Genomic DNA, 16,605 nt, shown 5'->3' on the forward strand with positions numbered 1-16,605 from the left:
GAAGACAGAGCATAAAAATGCTATAAAGATTTAAAATTTTTCTATCTTGCCCATAATTCATGCCACAAATGTGTCCATTATGGCATTCACTCTAGCAGGAAAATTGTGATGTTGTTGCAAGATTCCCTACAGCAGAGCTCCTGCCAATGATGATGAATAATCTCAGTCCATATGCTAGCCCCATACAGCTCTATAGTACCAGTGTGCTCTCATTCTCTTTCTGCTTCCTCAAAAACATGCAATATCTGAAGAACAGTAAAAGCTAATTAAAAATAGTTAATAGGTTAATCAGACTCAGTTTTATATTTATCTAATGCAGAGCACTGATTCTTTAGTGATGTAGCTTTGAGGTATTACCACAAGCCAAGAAAATGAATCAGATATTTAATGGAGATGTGGAAACGGAAATTTCTTGTAAGAGTACAAAATCGGAAGCCAATAATACACTAAAATATAATAAAGTTATCGTTAAAATTCCACAAATGAAATGCGATCCTCTGACTCCTCTCACTAGGTGACAAACTGAGGCAAAGCTGGCCAGGAAATTTTTCAGGAGCCAGGCCTTTGGATACATCTCACTTGCTTTTTAGCATTCTTGTCCCAGAGTGTCTGCCTGCAGACCTCTGGTGACAGCCAAAGGCAGAGCTGTCACTTTGCAGGCGACCCCACTGTGGACCCCCTGGTTTGCTCTTCAGAGTGCCAAGGGCTGTGGGATGCTGCCAGCTCGAGCTGGCCAGTGTACTGGGGATGTCAACCCAGAACTGATACCGCTTTGTGTTACTGATGTGTTTGTGTGGTAGGTTACTGGTTTGTGTGGGTAGCAGCTTCCCCTTCCCAGCCGGTGGTGGGTACTGTGAGCTCTGCCTCCCCCGGGGGCTTCCAGTCGTTTCTGAGGACACGTTCGCGTCACTTTGCTGCTCTGATGCTGCGGTCCCCATATCCTGGCCGAATTTCTGTTTCCATTTACACCGAGGTGTATGCAGAATAACTGGGAACGGAGGCCGAGACTGTAACGAGACCGAGTGGAGACAGGACCTTTTTAAAACAGCTGCAGGGACAAGGAGGATGTTGCAGACTGTCACCTCTGTTGCCACTTCAATATTTCTTTTGGTTGTCTTAAATGAGATGTCCAAGTATTTTCCATACCCTCAGCAAGGCAAAATATTTTTCTCCTTTCTGGAACATTGAAAGTATTTGATGCTGGAGCAGAGCCGCTGCTTCTACTTTTTTGATTTGTGATCGTTGGACCAGCCTGACCCCTGCTGGGGGAAAGCCAGGAGGAGAGGACTGACTACAAGTGCAGTGTCCCTCTCTCGGGGCTCCGCAGAGACCATTCCTGGTGCAGTCCTGTTCTGAACCCCTGTCCCACCCCCAGGCCCCTGCCCTGCTTAGACTATGCCTGGGAAGATTGTCCAGCTTACACCTCCAAAGACTGCTCACCACCTCTGTTGTCAACGCTGCGGTGTGGATGTGACATTTAATTATTTAATGTGGCCACAGGGCTCCGCTACAGGTGCACCCAGTGCTCCGCTGGCAGCCTGGCTCTGAAGCCCTGCTAGCAAAGCTGTGCGGCATTACTGATTACCGGGTCTTAATTTATCCTAACTAATTAGCGCACAACAGGTTTCTCAACATCACCATGTTTGTCTGTTCCTGGTGCAGCCGGGGCAGATGTGCCTGTGATGGGACGTGGCATTCAGACAAGGTATTTCCCTCTAGCCACCGCTTGCGAAGGACTGCAGCCCCTGCGGTAGGGATGCCCTTCTTTCCACTGGGAACAGGAGTAGCAGCACCTAGCAGGGGACTGCTGCTGCCTCTGCCCACCTCATTCTGCACTGTGATTGCTTTTGAGTGGCCTCTTCCATTTCCAGCTGGGCTTTGGGGAACCATGTGAGGACCGGACACATGTGGCTGATCAGACAGGAGCAAGGAAACTATCTTAGAAGGCCGCTATTAGCAGTCATGCTGGAATGTATGCATCATAGGCCAGATGTGTAACAGCAGGGATAAAGAGCACTGGTGCTCCATCTCCCTTACTTTGCCTAAGGGCTGTGCAGGTGCCACCCTTCCAAAGTTGCATTCCTTTTCCTTTCCATTGCATGCTGTTGCACAGGGGTTTCCCACTGTCTGGTGTATGTGTACATGGGGTGTGGATAAAGATACCAGTTTAGACCCAACAGAAGTTCACCCGCTATCCCCTAGCGCCCATGGGCCAGCTGAGCCACTCAAGCAGGTGCCGGGCAGTGGGTGTCCCCACAGCTGCAGTTGTTGGCTATGGGTCCAGGTACTACCCATGTCCTTTTTGATGTGGATAACCAGGTATGTTGTAAGGCTAAACCTAACATCTGGCTTTACTTTGGTTTCACACGAACAGCAAAAATGTATGGAAATTTAACTGGCATAGCTGGAGCTTTTATATAGTTTCTTTCACTCTGTGAGACAAATATATGTACGGCAGGCCACCGCCAGCAATCGATCTTTGAGCAGCCCCCCTGGAAATCAGCAGAGAGAGCTTTGCTTAGAAATTGTTGGCACAGGGTGGGCCAGTGTCAGGGAACTGGAAATCGTTAAATTGATGATCTAAATGGGGGTGGGAGGGAGAAAGCGGTGGCAGCAGCGATCATTATGTGCATATTTTTATGATTTTTAGAAAATAATATTTCAGCATTTTCCGTCTCATCGAAAGCTGACAGGGCTGCACTGATTAGCAGGCAAAGAGAGAATTCCTGAGAGCGGTATGCTTCGTACCGCGACTTTGCTGAAGCAAAGACCTCGCTTGGTTTCGGTTTCAGCGCAGCAGCACGTCGGGGCGCGGGCGGCCGAGCGGCTCCCGGGGGCCGGCGGGTTCCCGGGGCCGCGGCCGGGCCCGCTCCGGCAGCGCCCCCTGGCGAGCGGCCCCTGGCGAGCGCCCCCTGGCGAACAGCGCTCCCGGCCGGCGGCTCCGGCTGCCGCCGGCTTCCCGGCCGCTGGGAACCGCAGCGCTGCGCCCGCGGGGTGAGGCAGGTCATCCCTGGCTTCTCCATCGTCCCCAGTGCTGGTGCCACCAGCCCAGGCCAGGGGTGCGGCGGTGGCAAGCTCTTCCCCAGCCCCGCAGCGGCAAGGACCACCTCAGGCGCCTGGCTCTCCTGGCTGAGCCGCCTGAGGAGCAAGGCTGGAAGGGAGAAGCCCTTCCCAGGGAAGGGCACGAGGAACAAGGTGGAAGCACGATGCTTTCAGCCTCTCTCTTACAGCTTGCTGAAAAAACACCTCAACTCATCTGTAGGAGGAGTTTTATCTCAATAACGAAGCTCATCTGAACTGCCACCACCAAGCATCACCCTAACGCGTCCAGGTCGCGCCAAGCTTCCCTTGCTTCGAGCCCCTGGCCTTACTTCTTTCCTGAAGCCAGGCTGGCCAAAGGCCCTGCTGTCTTGGCCATGCTGGGCCTGGCCTGGCGCAAGCCAGTGACAAGGGGACGCCCAGCTGGACAGTGCACAGGCAGATACTGAGGGGAGTCACTACATGCTGCCTGGGCCAATTCCCCTGCCCCAGCAGAGCAGCTGAGCAGCTCCCCTTCCCACCACCATAAAACCTTTCCATGTCATATCCTGCACAGAGGCCAGCTTCTTGCTTTGTAACTTTATTAGAATATAATAAGGGAAGATACAAACCTATTTGTAGAGTCATGAAGAACACAACGCTCCTGCCTGCCCCGTGCCAGCAGAGGCTGCTGTGCCATGACGGAAGGGGCAAGAGCATCTCTTCGTGGATGGGCCAGGGCTGCAGGCTGCACCGTTGCTTTCCTTGGGACTTGCTGGAGCACAGCAGCCTGGCAGCAGCGTGAGCAGCAGGGAGTTACTTCCCTCCCTCCTGTCAATGTACGGCACCATTCAGCCCTGCAAACTCCAGGTCACCTTACTGGCCCCGACAACTATGTGGGGTTTTGTTACAGGGGCTGTGAGTGCTATGGCACCTTCAGAGGCCACAGGGGAGGTGGTGGCTTCTACCAGGCTCAACCCCATTCTCCAGGGGAGCAGGTAAAGTGCCTGGCATGACAGAGGCAGCAGGCCTGCAGCTGCTCGGGGCTGCTGTGCTGGCCCTGTGGCCATAGAGAAGCATGGGATGGCTGGACCTGCTCTCCAGAGGTGTGATGGAGAAGGCAGGGAGAATGCTGTGCAGCCTGGGAGCTGCGGAGGGAAGCCAGAACACTGATGGCCAGATTTTTCTGTAATAAGCTGAATCCTTAGGAGAGGTGAGTTGTTCCAAGTTACAGGAGATGCAGACTGCTAAAAGCCTGTAGCCAGAAAGGGGCAATTTTACCTACTGTGAGAGTCTGATTCCAACTTCCCACCTCAGTTTGCAGTGGCATTGTCAAGGACTCTTGGGATAAAGCATGCTGCTATTTCTTGCCTCACAGAGGAAACTTTTTCTTCATTTTTTCTACAGGTTTCTCAGTCATCTCTAACTTCTCTCACTCCGCATTCACACTGTCCTTCGCATCTGTCATAACCAGTGGTGTCAGTAGGAGTCATGTTCTGCAGCTTGCATGAAATTCTAGTAGAACTGGGGGCAGGGCGGCAGGGAATGCTTGGCTGCAGTAAGATATCCAGGGCTTCTGTCTCTTCTACCTCTTGATGCTTTGCTATTTTGAAATAATTTCTTCCAGTACTACCTTTGGTGAACTGTCATGCTGGCACGAAGCATGCTGTTCAGAAAGCACTTTCTGAGCCCGTTGGTACAGCAGCTGGATGAAAGTGTCTTTTCGTGCATTGGCAAACAGGGAATTTGTTTAGTTTGCAATTGCACCAAAAAAACCTGGATCAAAGAGTGAGTGAGCCTGAAGATATGGTTCTGGACTTTTCTCTTGTTTTGGCTCTGCGCTGCAAGCTTCAGGCGAGCCGTCAGAAGTCTGGCACAACAGTAGAAGCAACAAAAAGCCATTTGCTGTGGTCGCTCTCCATTCCCTTTTCAGCTCTTGCTTTTCCAGCCGGACCTGACTGAGGACCAGCCCGTTTGGTAAGAGCCCCAGAGGGAGCTAAAAATGCTAAGAAGCAGAACTGGTCCCTCTTTTTGGCAACCAGTACCTGGTCCTTCTGGTGCTGCAGATCTCTCCTTCACCATGGTCTCAGCATGAGATGGGCAGCCAGCTGCAGCGTTTGGAGGACAGGTAACAGGCTGACTGACCCCAGCTTCCTTGGCCCATTTAGCACACAGAGAATGTCCCTAGAAGCAGCTGTGTGTTCAGGATCAAGTGCTTTTCCAATAAATCTGGCACCTCCAGGTAAGAAAAAGGCGTAAGAAGAACTTGCTGACAGCTGCCCCTGTGTGTGCTGGTGACTTAGGCAGAAATGAGATGAGGAACAGGAGTGCTGTGGCATACATCCAGAAGTCACTAGTCAAGTTTTCTTGAGGGTCTTTCAGCCACAAATCTGAAAGCTTAAAAAAGAGAAGAGGCCTTGAGTCTCTGTCTTTAGTAGCTCACGTTTTGCTGGCTCTTTTTGGGTGACGGGAAGACACTTCTCTCAACCTGTATCCCCCTAGTAGAGAGCTCAAGGTCTCGTGTAACATAGTTCCAGTCCACAGGGTTTGGAGAAAGATGGCAAAGTTGCCAAAGTTACAACCAGTTAGAAATTTCTAGTGTATTTTTATGACCATACCTCTGGAAGATGACCCTCAGAGTATTCACCTAAGTGAATACATAGGAGCACCTTTGTAAAGCACAAGATGTACATCAACCTGAAGACTACCACAACAAAATGGCATCAAACCAGGACTTCACAGGGCAACCTTTCCAGATTGTGACTGTAATGCTTGGCTTAATTGCATCCTGCTGACTGTTCGCCACTTATAAAATACACTCTGAGCATGCCATAATGCTCTGCCTGTCCCTTGAGATAAGACAGTAAGATGGTATTGCTGGCAAAAGAATGATATTTCATAAACTGCTAAAAATCAATGGTGATGTGCCTGCTTATACCTTAGATGAACTTTTCTTATGAACTGGAAAGTAACAGGGTGGGTAATACTAGAGTCTGATTAAATGAAATGGCATAAAACTTCTTGAAAGCATTATAAAAAGGAGGGGAGCAAATCCAGTGACAGAAAGCAGAGATGAGCACAAGCTGTGCTCTGTGCACTACAAATCAAGTAAACAGTAAATACTTCAGGTGGAAGGGTTGCTCTGACCTGAGAATGGGAGAAGATGTTGCTGAAACTGCAGAACCGCTTTGCCTTGGCGTAAGAAGATGGCAAAATACCCACTGATGGGACTGGTACATGGGGGAGCACGTGTCTGTTGCAACAGGGTGAAATGGGGATTGCTCGTAGCGCAGTAGGAATTCCAGAAAGCCCAGCTATCAGAGGGCTTTGCGGTCTGCTCGGTTGCATAGGAAGAACCAGAACAACCGAGACTTAAGAGGGAAGATAAAGTCTGGGCACAAGCACAGTCTCCTTGAGATTGTGCAGAAGGGATTACTGCTTGCAGATGAAGACAGCTGGCTGTTAGATGCAGACACTTGTGGTGTTAAGGCTGCTGCCAGCCATGCATATGTTGACATAAATGGTCTCCACTTCCAGTGAAACCACTGGGAAGTACGCTGGGCACAGCGAGTTTGCTTGATCAAGTCTTTCCTACCAGGGAGGTTTTGCTGAACAGAGCGGTGGGTGCTGTGGAGGAGGCAATAGGTCTCTTCCTCCCTCCTGCCCTGCCCGCTGCAGGCTGTGGGTTAGGGTCCCCGACCTTGTCCTAGGAGGGATCAGGTGTCCCCAGCAGCCCCTGAGTCTCCACCAGGCTGGTGCCACTCTGAAGGTGCTGGTGAGCTGCCGTACAGCAGCCCCAGCTGTGGGGTCACCCGAAGGAACCATTGTACATTTAGTGAGGCCTTTTTAAAAGCATCTTATAAAACTTTGTGGAGAGTGGTTTGCTCTGCAGTCCTGCCCAAAACACCCGGAGAGCAAGCTGATTTCTCCAAAGACTTTAGACTGAATTTGGTGGGGAACAGATGATTCTGTCAGTGCTACGTTTCACGACACTTGTCTAGAATGGAGCCAGGCCCTCTTTTCTCTCTGGCAGTCACTTGTGTTTTGCCAGTGATGCTATCAGTTCCTTTAAACAATCCAGGGATCACCGCTTCAGCCTTACCCGCTGGAGTTGCAACGGTATAGCTTCTACCTGTGGCATCAGCCAGTCTGTTTCCTCACCAGGCTTGTCCCCTCCTTTCTCATGCCCACACACTCCTTGCAAAAGGTACCCCTGCCAGCAGTGAAGAGTTGCAAGTCAATAAATTATGGTATTCCAAACAGAGGCTTGTATTAAAAGAAAGGATCTGCATGGGTAATGTAACATCCAGCATGTGAAATAGCAGGGTGTGTTGCAGATCCATGGCGTGTTCAGACAGCCACAACAAGTAAGTTCAAGAATTAATTTCACATCCTATATGAAAAGAGCAGCAGCTCGCCAAACACCCACCACGTATGAACTATTTTTTGGGAAAAAGCAAGAGCATCCCAGGTATTACGGTAGGAAGGAAGAATCAAGAATAACTCAGTAGCTCTGCAGTACTCAGCCACTTGGATCAAACAAAAGGTGACAGCTGCCTGGGGCAAAGGTTTCTGCAGCCAGACCTTTCACAGTGGTCACTGGATTATGTTCCTCAGACTTTGGTGCTTAATTTGGAAATAATGAGGTCGGTTTGTTTTGTTGTATTGTTTTTTTCTGGCATACAGGTGGCCTGCTTTATAAAGTTTCAATGTGCAAGTAATAAGCAAATAATTCTCGACCACCAATACCACGGACTATGATGTTTTTATGCCAGACTAGCAAATGTAAACAGATTACATGACATGTTACTTAAACACAAAAGAATAATTCAGTGCTGTCAGTAGATTTAAATTACTAGAATATAGGTATGTATCATCTATTCAGAATGCTTTGGCAAAGCATCGTTGGCTTTCGACCTATGTTAAACTCGTGTTAGAGCCCGTGCTGTATTCATTCAGAGAGGGAAAAGCAGCCTCTTTATTGACTATACAATCCCATATTCCAGTGTGGGCTTTCCTTTTTTTTCTGAGTCTGGTGCTTTTAGCTGGAGGAGGATTCATCTCAGAGTGTACAGGTTGTGTAATAACAAGCTTCTGACCTGGAATTTCAGCTCTGAGTGTATCCCAACCACCTGGGCTCCAGCTCCCTGCTCCCACGCGCTGTCTCAAGGCGGCACCAGGCAGTGTTTTGCAGCTCTCGGTTTTGTCAGGGGAGTGCAGGGTATTAATAGCTTGCCTTGTGCTTTGGAGAACAAACAGTGTGATCTGAGGCTGCTGTATCGCTGTTCTCTCTGCTTCTTTCTAGCTTGGGGGTTATCTTCTTTATAATGATCTAGGGATGCAAAAAGATTATAAATCAGTTAAATGCAGTACATTACAATGTCGGTCATAATTAATATTATCCGAGGGGATACTGAGCCGTTGTTGACATTGTTTGACATTGCTGTCTATGCTGACCAGTCGGTATCCACATTTTCCACTTGCCTTGTTTCTTCTGCGCCTTAGTAGGAATCCATTTGAAATAAAACTGCAAACAACTTCTGTTTCCAAGGCTGCCAGCCGTAGGGCTCCTCAGTGTTATGTCTGCAGATGTGCTGTTTTTCCCAGCAGGCATTCAGAGCTGGTACTTTCCATTCCTCAGCCTCCGAGCAGACAGGGGACCAGTTCCTTCCATTTGCCCCTGCAGCAGTGGCAAGGAAAGAGCCCAGCTCTGCTTCCCTCCTGCACAAGGGGCTTTCTGTTGGGCAGCAGAGACAACAGCAGCCTCCAGCCGGTTGCATTTCTGTCGAGAGGCTTATGTAAGTGCTTTAACACAAGGCTTATATAACTGTTTTAATGTCAAGGCTTTAGTTTTGCATCTGCCTGCAGAGAACTCCCCCTTCTGTGCATGGGTCGAGGCACACAGCGGAGAGGCAGCTTAAGGCAGCTAGATCTGCCTGCTGTGGATAACTGGAGTGCAGGGCAGGGGGGAGCGTGGCCATGGCAGGTGATGGGTCTTAGCTTTGGGGACCTGGGGGAAGTGCAGGAATGTGCTTGTCAGGGGCTTTCCCATGCTGCAGAAAATGTTGGGCCAGGTCGCCAAGGTTTAAGTTGTTTGCTGGCAGCTTTGAGACACTAAATTCATGTGGGGATACGAGGAGAAGGCAAAGGCAAGGCAGAGCAACAAAAACCTCTGAGGCCTCACACATCAGGATACTGAACTTCTATACGAGAGAGGTGATAATATTTGCATATCAGAAAATCGGTGGCTGACACGCTAATACCTTTGTGCGCAGAGAATGGGGAGGTTTCTGCCACACATTTTGAAACCACGCAGGGTCACGATGCTTGAAGAAGTGATGTTGCATTGCAGCCAGCCTAGTTACTTGCCCCAAAGGAACCTGAGTAACAGGGTGTCGACTTGGAAAATTCCTATCCGACCAGTCTAACCAGATGCGACTCCAGAGACACACTGAGCTCCCCTGACTGCAAGGGGCTGCGACCCAGGAGCAGGACAATCCTGCCCCCATGCTCTGCTTGCTCCCTAAGCCCCCTGCCCTGCAGCTCTTTTGGGAGCCCCTTGCCACTTTCCTCTAAGCTGGAGAGGCTTTAAATGCTTTGCTGCCATACAGATGCTTTGCTGGCCCTCCTTGTGTTTCTGAGCACTCCGTGGGTGATAAGATGTGTGGCAGCAGCAGGAGCATCTGGCTGGGAGGGAGAAGGAGCAGAGTTGGGGCTGGGTTCTCGCCTGATCCTGCCAGAGCCTGGTCCTTGTTTTTAATTCTCTCTCCTGGTGGCCCTGCCCAGCATTCCCTCACCCCACTGTCACCAGTTGTTCATTGGTTGCTCTCTTTCTTATTCCCAAAATGCAGTGACTCATCTTGCACTCGCCTTGCCTCTGCTCATTAATGTTTCAAGTACCTCACCTTTTCTTCCTTCGCAATTATTGTTACTTTCTTCCATCACACCATTTGCTAAACAAGTTTTGTGTTTTTTTTCCTCCAAGCTTTTCTAGGTGCATTCTTTTCCCCTTTCCTGCTTAGGTTAAGGTTGGAGCAAAGATGTAGGAGAAATGGAGGCTCTTACTCCACTCCTGAATGGGAGGTAAAGATGTGCTTAATGATTTTTATGCAGGTATTGAAGCTTTGTCTGTCATGTCAACCACAGAAGGGCATTTTCTGTGGCCAAAACACAGCATCTAGCCATTCTCAGCCCTGCACATGTTAGCTCAGGTTTACCAGGAAGGTCTATAACAAGGCATGTACTTCTTCAGCTAGACCCAGCTGCTCCGTGGTGGCTGTAGGGCAGTCTGCGTCCACCCCACCCCAGGCTACTGACCCATGTGTGGGATCTGCTGGAGGAACAGCCTGGATGTCTGCTCCATGTGCTGCAGCCACCACAGGTGGCAAAGCTCTGAAGACCAGACAAACCACTTCTTATTTTCTTTGGACAGAGGAAATAATTTTTTGTGCTTTTCCCTAGATGACTAGTCCTATTCCAGGGCCAACAGAGTAAATGCATGTCCTGTGCTTGAAGTAAGGGAAACCATGTTTTCTTCTGAAAACTTTGCTGGAGAAACACTGACAAGGGAAAACTCAATGGTAGAAACATACTGGGAGAGGAGAAAGTGGAAAGGATGCCTTGTTAGGCATTGGGATCCACTCTGTGCCCAGCTTACCCTGTATGGTTTGGGTTTCTTCCCTGCTGGGGAAGTTTCCCACCTTTGCATATTCTGAGGCAGGACAGCTGAATTTTGACTCTGTTTCCCCCCATAATATTTCACTTACGGAGAAATAAATTTTAAATTTTACTTTGTAAGAGTGAAATGTTGGAGGATCCAGGAGGTATGGCCATATCACTGATCTGCAGTGGGCTGCCGCGGTCACCTTTGCCTGTGAAGGACCTGATGGCAGAAGCTGTGCCTCCGTGGCCTGCCTGGCCTGCCTTCTGCTGGAGCAGCCCTTCTCTGCTAAAGGTTTTTGCACGTGTTTGGGGATGCTGCATGCAGGTGTGCAACCTCCCGGCAGCAGTGCGTGGGTAAAACATGTCACAGGAACGACTGCTCTTCCTGAACACTGCAGGGTCCACTGCTTCATGGCAGTGAGGTCAGAGCTGGTTTATCTCTGCCATAATCTGCTCACAGCAGCTTGCTCTAACTTCCTGAACCGTGGTGTTGTAATTAAAAACGTGGGGACCGTACCTTTGGACATACTACTACTACTAATAATGTTGTTTACATAATAAAACTAGAGCATGAAATAAAACCAATCGAGCTTGGTGAAACCAGTCACCAGAGGGATAACGCAAACGACAGCAGCCGTGGCTGGACACTACCTTGCAAGAGGTGCTGGCCCGGTTTTTGCAGGCACCGTAAGCCAGCATGTGGGCACGAGGGGTACATCTGGGATGGGTGCCATCATGGGAATGCTCTGGGGCATCCGGCTGTTCCCACAGCCAGACTGTCAGTAGCCATACAAGGATGATGGAGCGGAACAGGCTCAGTAACAGGGCAGTTGGAGGAATTCAGCAGGCTTTTCGAGGAGAAGCTGGTCTTTGCTCTCCTGACCACCCGACAGCGGTGTGCTGGAGTGGAGAGGTGCTCCAACACGGGCATCTGAACGGGGCCAGAGGGCTGGGATGGCACCATGCTGTAGCAAGTCTCAGCAGACCGGGATGATTTTCAGACAGCTCATCGGGTCACCTGTCCAACAGGGTCTGGCTTCTCCCCCGACTTTGCTGCCCCCCCAGGCCTGCCCCCCACGCCTCCCACACTACAGCCCTGGTGGAGAGCGTCCATGCACCCCACGCCTTTCAGCCCCCCCCTGCACCCTGTCCTGGGGCAGCCTCTGTAGCAAAGCAGCGGCTCCTTTGGTGAGGATGATGGAGCTGGCAGGCAGATGTAACTGCCTGTGCAGAGCCTTTTTCCGGGCTGCGAACACCCAGGCAGGTGCTTTGCATTCCTGCACAGGCTGGAGGCACTTTTTAAATGGACAGAGGGCAAGTGGACGTAAGTACCCCAGAGGGAAGCAAAGCGCTCCACAGCCAGCCATGCCCCTGCGGCTGCAGCACCCGTGTCCGCGGGTGCCCACGCAGAGCTGGTGCCGGGGCGGTGTGGGGATGCCTGCCCTGGCTCCCCGGGGATGTCACCACGCCAACACCCAGGAGAAAGCGCCCTGGGGGCACGGCGGTGCGGGGGTTGGGGGGAGGGGGCACGGTGTGTGTGCGGGGGGGTGGCCCTGGCGTGCGCCGCGGTAGCGGCGGCCCAGCGTACCGGCCCCCCGGCCCCTGGCTGCAGCGGGCGGGGACAGGGCCGGGCCGGATCGGGCCGGGCCGGGCCGAGCCGAGCCGGTCACCCCCCTCGCCGCGCCACCAGCCTCCTGGCGCGGCCCCGCCCCGCCCCCTGCGCCGGCCGGCGGCGGGGCCCAGTGCGGGGGAGGAGCGTCGGGCTCACCTGGGCCCGCGGCCCCGCCCCCTGCCCTGCCGCCGCCGCCGCCGCGGGGACGCGGGCGTTTCTCCGCTGCCGGGGCGGTGGGGTCCGGCTGCGGCCCCGAGCCGTGGCGGCGGCGTCCGCCGTGAGAGTGCCCCCTCCCCGGGGAGGGGGTACAGCGCCAGCCGCTTCAGGCGGGAAGGAGGAGGAGGAGGCGGCGGCGGCGGCGGCGGCCGGGCTCGGCGGTGCGGCCTCCGCGCCCTGCCCGTCCGGATCAGCCCGGCCCCGCCTGCTCCCGGTCGCCGCCGGGTGGGCGCTGAGCTCCCGCGGCGCGATGTCGGCGCGGCGGCGGCGGCGGGCGGCCGCCGAGGAGGAGGAGGAGGAGGAGGAGGAGGAGGCGGCGGAGGCGGGGAGCGACAAGGTGAGGGCGGGCGGGCGGGCGGGGGCCGCTGGCGGCCGCTGGGGCAGGTGCGCGGGCGGGGGGCGGCGCTGCCCCCGCTGGCGGCTCGGCGGGCCCAGCCTCGGCGCCGTGACTCCGCCGGTGGCGCCCGCGGGGGCAGCGCCGCCCCCCGCCCGGTGCGCGGGGGCGAGGGGCCCACGCGTGTCCTGCCCCGCCGCGGGCCGGGCCGGGGCACCCCGCTGGGCTGCGGGCGGCGCGCTGCGGCGGGCCCGGCCGGGGCGGGCGGGGGGCGCGGTCCCGCCTGTGGAGGGGGCGCCGGGTACAGGCCGTGCCAGCGCCGCCCGCCGTGCGCCTGCTTCACGGCCGGTAGGCGACAGGCACCCGGCCCGGCCCCGCAGGCCGTACCGTGCGGCGTTTCTGCTCAGGCAGGAGGTTTTCCATTGCCAAGTCTGTGCATCGGGTTCATTATAGCGGCAAAACAGCCACCGCGCTGTTCTTTTGTTTGCCGCGGCGTTAAGGCTTATCCCCACAAAAGCAAAGCGCGTCCCGCTTGCTAATTGTCTGAATAAAATGAAAGCGACGTTCTCATGTTGGTAACTGGAATAATAATAATTTAAAAAAAGGAGCATTCTGATTGCTAAATTAAGTGTGCAGTACGCGGTGGAGGGTGCTGGGGTTGGTGCCTGTTTAATCCTAGGTGGATGTGGAAGTTGGGGAGCGTGGCGTCTGCCCCGGGCGCCGTGGCAAGGGAAACGCGCCCTGAAACTGAAACTCAACAGTTGCTTTTGATTCTGCACTTTGGTTGCGTGAACCCGAAGCCAGTGAACTTGAAAATGTGTAGTGCTGAGCTGCGCTGAGAGCTGTCATCAAACAAGGTACATTTAGACCACAGCTGCGCAGAGTGTGTTTCTCTGTAGATGAGAATTAACCTTTAAACCCGACTGGTTGTGCGCTTAAAAAGTAGTTTTTCTGTGGAGTTGTTCAGGTTTGCTTTATTTTGTAGGCTAAGCTCATCTCTGAGGTGTGCAGGGAGTTGCCTTCAGAGAGTTCTTCCCGTTCAAAGCCTCTGCTCTCCAGACCTCAGAAGGGTGCAGCTAAAACTCACTAATATTATTCTTGGTTTACTTGCATGATTTCCAGAGAGGAAAATGCTGTTCTTGCCTGTAGGTCTACTTTAGGTTTTTACTTTATCTGCTTGACAGCCTAGTGTTTCGTCCAGTTGCAGGTGATGTTGAGCAGAAAGGACTCTGCTGTTATGTATACAGCTAGGGTGTTGGTTACAGGAGATAAATTTCAAGATGCACACATTTGCAATGATGGCTTGAACTGTTAGGTATGGAAAGCCTTTTCCACCACACAGAAGACTTTTTGATGGATTATTTAGGGGACCCTCCTTGTTCCCAATAGAGTTGTTCATCCTGTCTGCCACGCGCATGCTCTGCCCCGATGTCGTGGCTCACAAGCAACGTTAAGGATTGGTTTTACATGTAAAGCTGTCTTTAGTGCTTTATATAACTGTAAGGTAACTGTAAGGATATACCAGCATTTTGTACTGGCTTTTCTATCAGTAGGTCATAGCCTGGGTCTCTGTTCTAGAGCAGACATCGTCTGCTGTTAGGTGATTTGATGGGAAGCATCTGGTCATCTGCATTCACAGATACCATGTTATATGCCTTCTTAGATGGTTATCTTTCTGCTCTACCTCTTGCCTGACCTTTACAACAAGTGGATAGCTTGTTGTTCTTTGGTTATTTTGAGATGACATATTATGGGTGTATTAATTGCCTACTTGGACCCAAAGCTTGTTCTTTTGTTCACAACCACTCAGGATGGCTGTGATGTGGTGGGTTTCCACTGCTTCCTAGTATGCAGCTCAGAGACATCACCCTCTTCCTCACTTGTAATGAAGGAGAGAACTTGGTTGTCTCCTTTTATATGGTAACTGCTTTGTGCTGCTTCTGCTCTTGTTGATGTGTTGACCCAATTAATTCAGACCTCCAGATTCGTGCCAAAGTGGAGAAGCGCTCTGTGTTTTCTGAAGAGCTCCTGAGACACTAAATACACCTGGACAGTTTTATCTTTTGTACTTTGAGTCTTGTTTTCAGTATGTAATCTGATACTTTTCACGTTATGCTTACGATGTCTATAGATGCTAATTTCCCACTGAATTTAAGTGAAGCTCTTCCCCCCTGCCCCCCATTTGCATATTTTTTTTTACCACTAACTGGAAACAACTGGTAGCTATTTCTATGCCCATATAATTTCAAATAAAAGTTCACTTCTTTGAGTTTGTATGAAGGAATATGGTATGCCCTTTGTGAAGCTTCTTCCTGAAGTTCTCAAGCACTGCAGGTTTCAGTGTCTTATGTTGCTCACTAGCTTGTTGAGCTGATGACTTTTTGAAAAATTTCTATGAACATGCCTTTGCCCTGTAGGGCTCTGCGATTTCACAAGTTTATTGTTTCTTTGCATTGCCCTGTGACATGCAGGAGTGACTTTTTTGTTGTTGTTGTTGTCCCTTTTGTATTTGCTGCTGCTTGCCCTGGATGCTCTTTTCCTAAGAATGTCTTGTCAGAGCGCCTTCATAAATACTCTGCGGCCTTTGGGAGCAAGAGAAACTATTGGCATTCAAATACTTTGTATAGGTCAGTTAAAGTTTTACAGTTGGACCTGCGTGTGTTCATGCTTCTTTTAAAATTCTTATTGTCTGCATTCTTTACTAAAAAACAAGCCACACTGCTTTAAAATGCTTCCAAAAAATTCAGCGTACCCTGGAAGTAATCACACAGTTATTCCTCTTTGTACTGTGCAGAGTTCTTGGAGTAAGGCAGGGAAAGGGTGGTGGAATCGTGTTGCATTGCTGGCCCTGGGAACAAGTGCCTGTTCACCTAGGGTTGTTATTTATTATTTGTTACTAAAACAAGATAAATAACTGATGGCAGTAGGAGTTATGGTGGAAGTCTGTCAGGGATCGCTTAGTTCATTTGACTTAGGTCTTTTGGAATACCCAGAAAATGGATCTGTTAAATTTTTGCAGTGAAGTCTGACCTCTATGCTGTCTGCTGTAGGCATGATAATAATAATAAGGGCTGACTATTTCCAAACCTCTATTTTCTTGGAAGTGATGGTGAAGTAGTACTAATGCAGATAGTAAAGGTTCTGTAGGTTTCAGTGTTCAATTCAGTGTGTGTGCTTTTCTCACTTGTGTTTCTGCATATGTCAGGCTTTAACAGTTTGGAAAAAAAGGTTTCATTATTCAGGATCTTCTGACACTTTGCTATCTGGACTGCAGAGGAAGGTATCAAGGTACATTAATTAAATATGCTACAATGTGATCCAACTGAACTATTGACTTCATTGTAAAACTTGTGAGAGAGACTGCAGAAAGGTCAAAGCTGGAGGAGGAAACTTCCTTTAAGTAATGCTTATACAAGTACAATGACAATAATTAAATTTTTTTGCTTGCTAACTTTTTTTCACGTAAGCTGTTGGAAAATGTCTTTGTCTTCCCAGTTGCTCTTCATATAGATGCTGCATCTTCCAAGAAAAACGTGGCTGCTGTCTACTTGGGAGTTCCTTATTGTGTCTTGAAAAAAATGCTGTACAAGCAAAACATTGCAAGTGCCTTTGTAACTAGAATAATTCTTGTGCGTGGTTCACTCAGCACGTGTTAATTGTAGTGGAGGACATGTGGTACAAAACAGCAATTCCGATGCATATGTCCTTTTAGATGCTGCAAGGTTGACTTGTCTGTTTTTTTCAGCATGACACACAGCTGTAT

At 50.9% G+C, this 16,605-nt stretch overlaps 1 protein-coding gene across 1 annotated transcript in view; it reads left to right on the forward strand.

Annotated features, from left to right (window-relative positions):
- Positions 1-12,478: 12,478 nt before the first annotated feature.
- The window catches only part of CDS1 (CDP-diacylglycerol synthase 1), a 34,738-nt gene continuing 30,611 nt past the window's right edge, over positions 12,479-16,605 (forward strand). The window contains exon 1 of the mRNA XM_037396238.1: positions 12,479-12,845. Within this exon, the coding sequence (XP_037252135.1) occupies positions 12,759-12,845 (87 nt within the window). The 5' untranslated portion in view covers positions 12,479-12,758. The remainder of the gene's footprint in view (positions 12,846-16,605) is intronic.

The sequence above is a fragment of the Falco rusticolus genome, chromosome 1 (assembly GCF_015220075.1).
Source record: "Falco rusticolus isolate bFalRus1 chromosome 1, bFalRus1.pri, whole genome shotgun sequence".
Classification (NCBI taxonomy): Eukaryota; Metazoa; Chordata; class Aves; order Falconiformes; family Falconidae; genus Falco; species Falco rusticolus.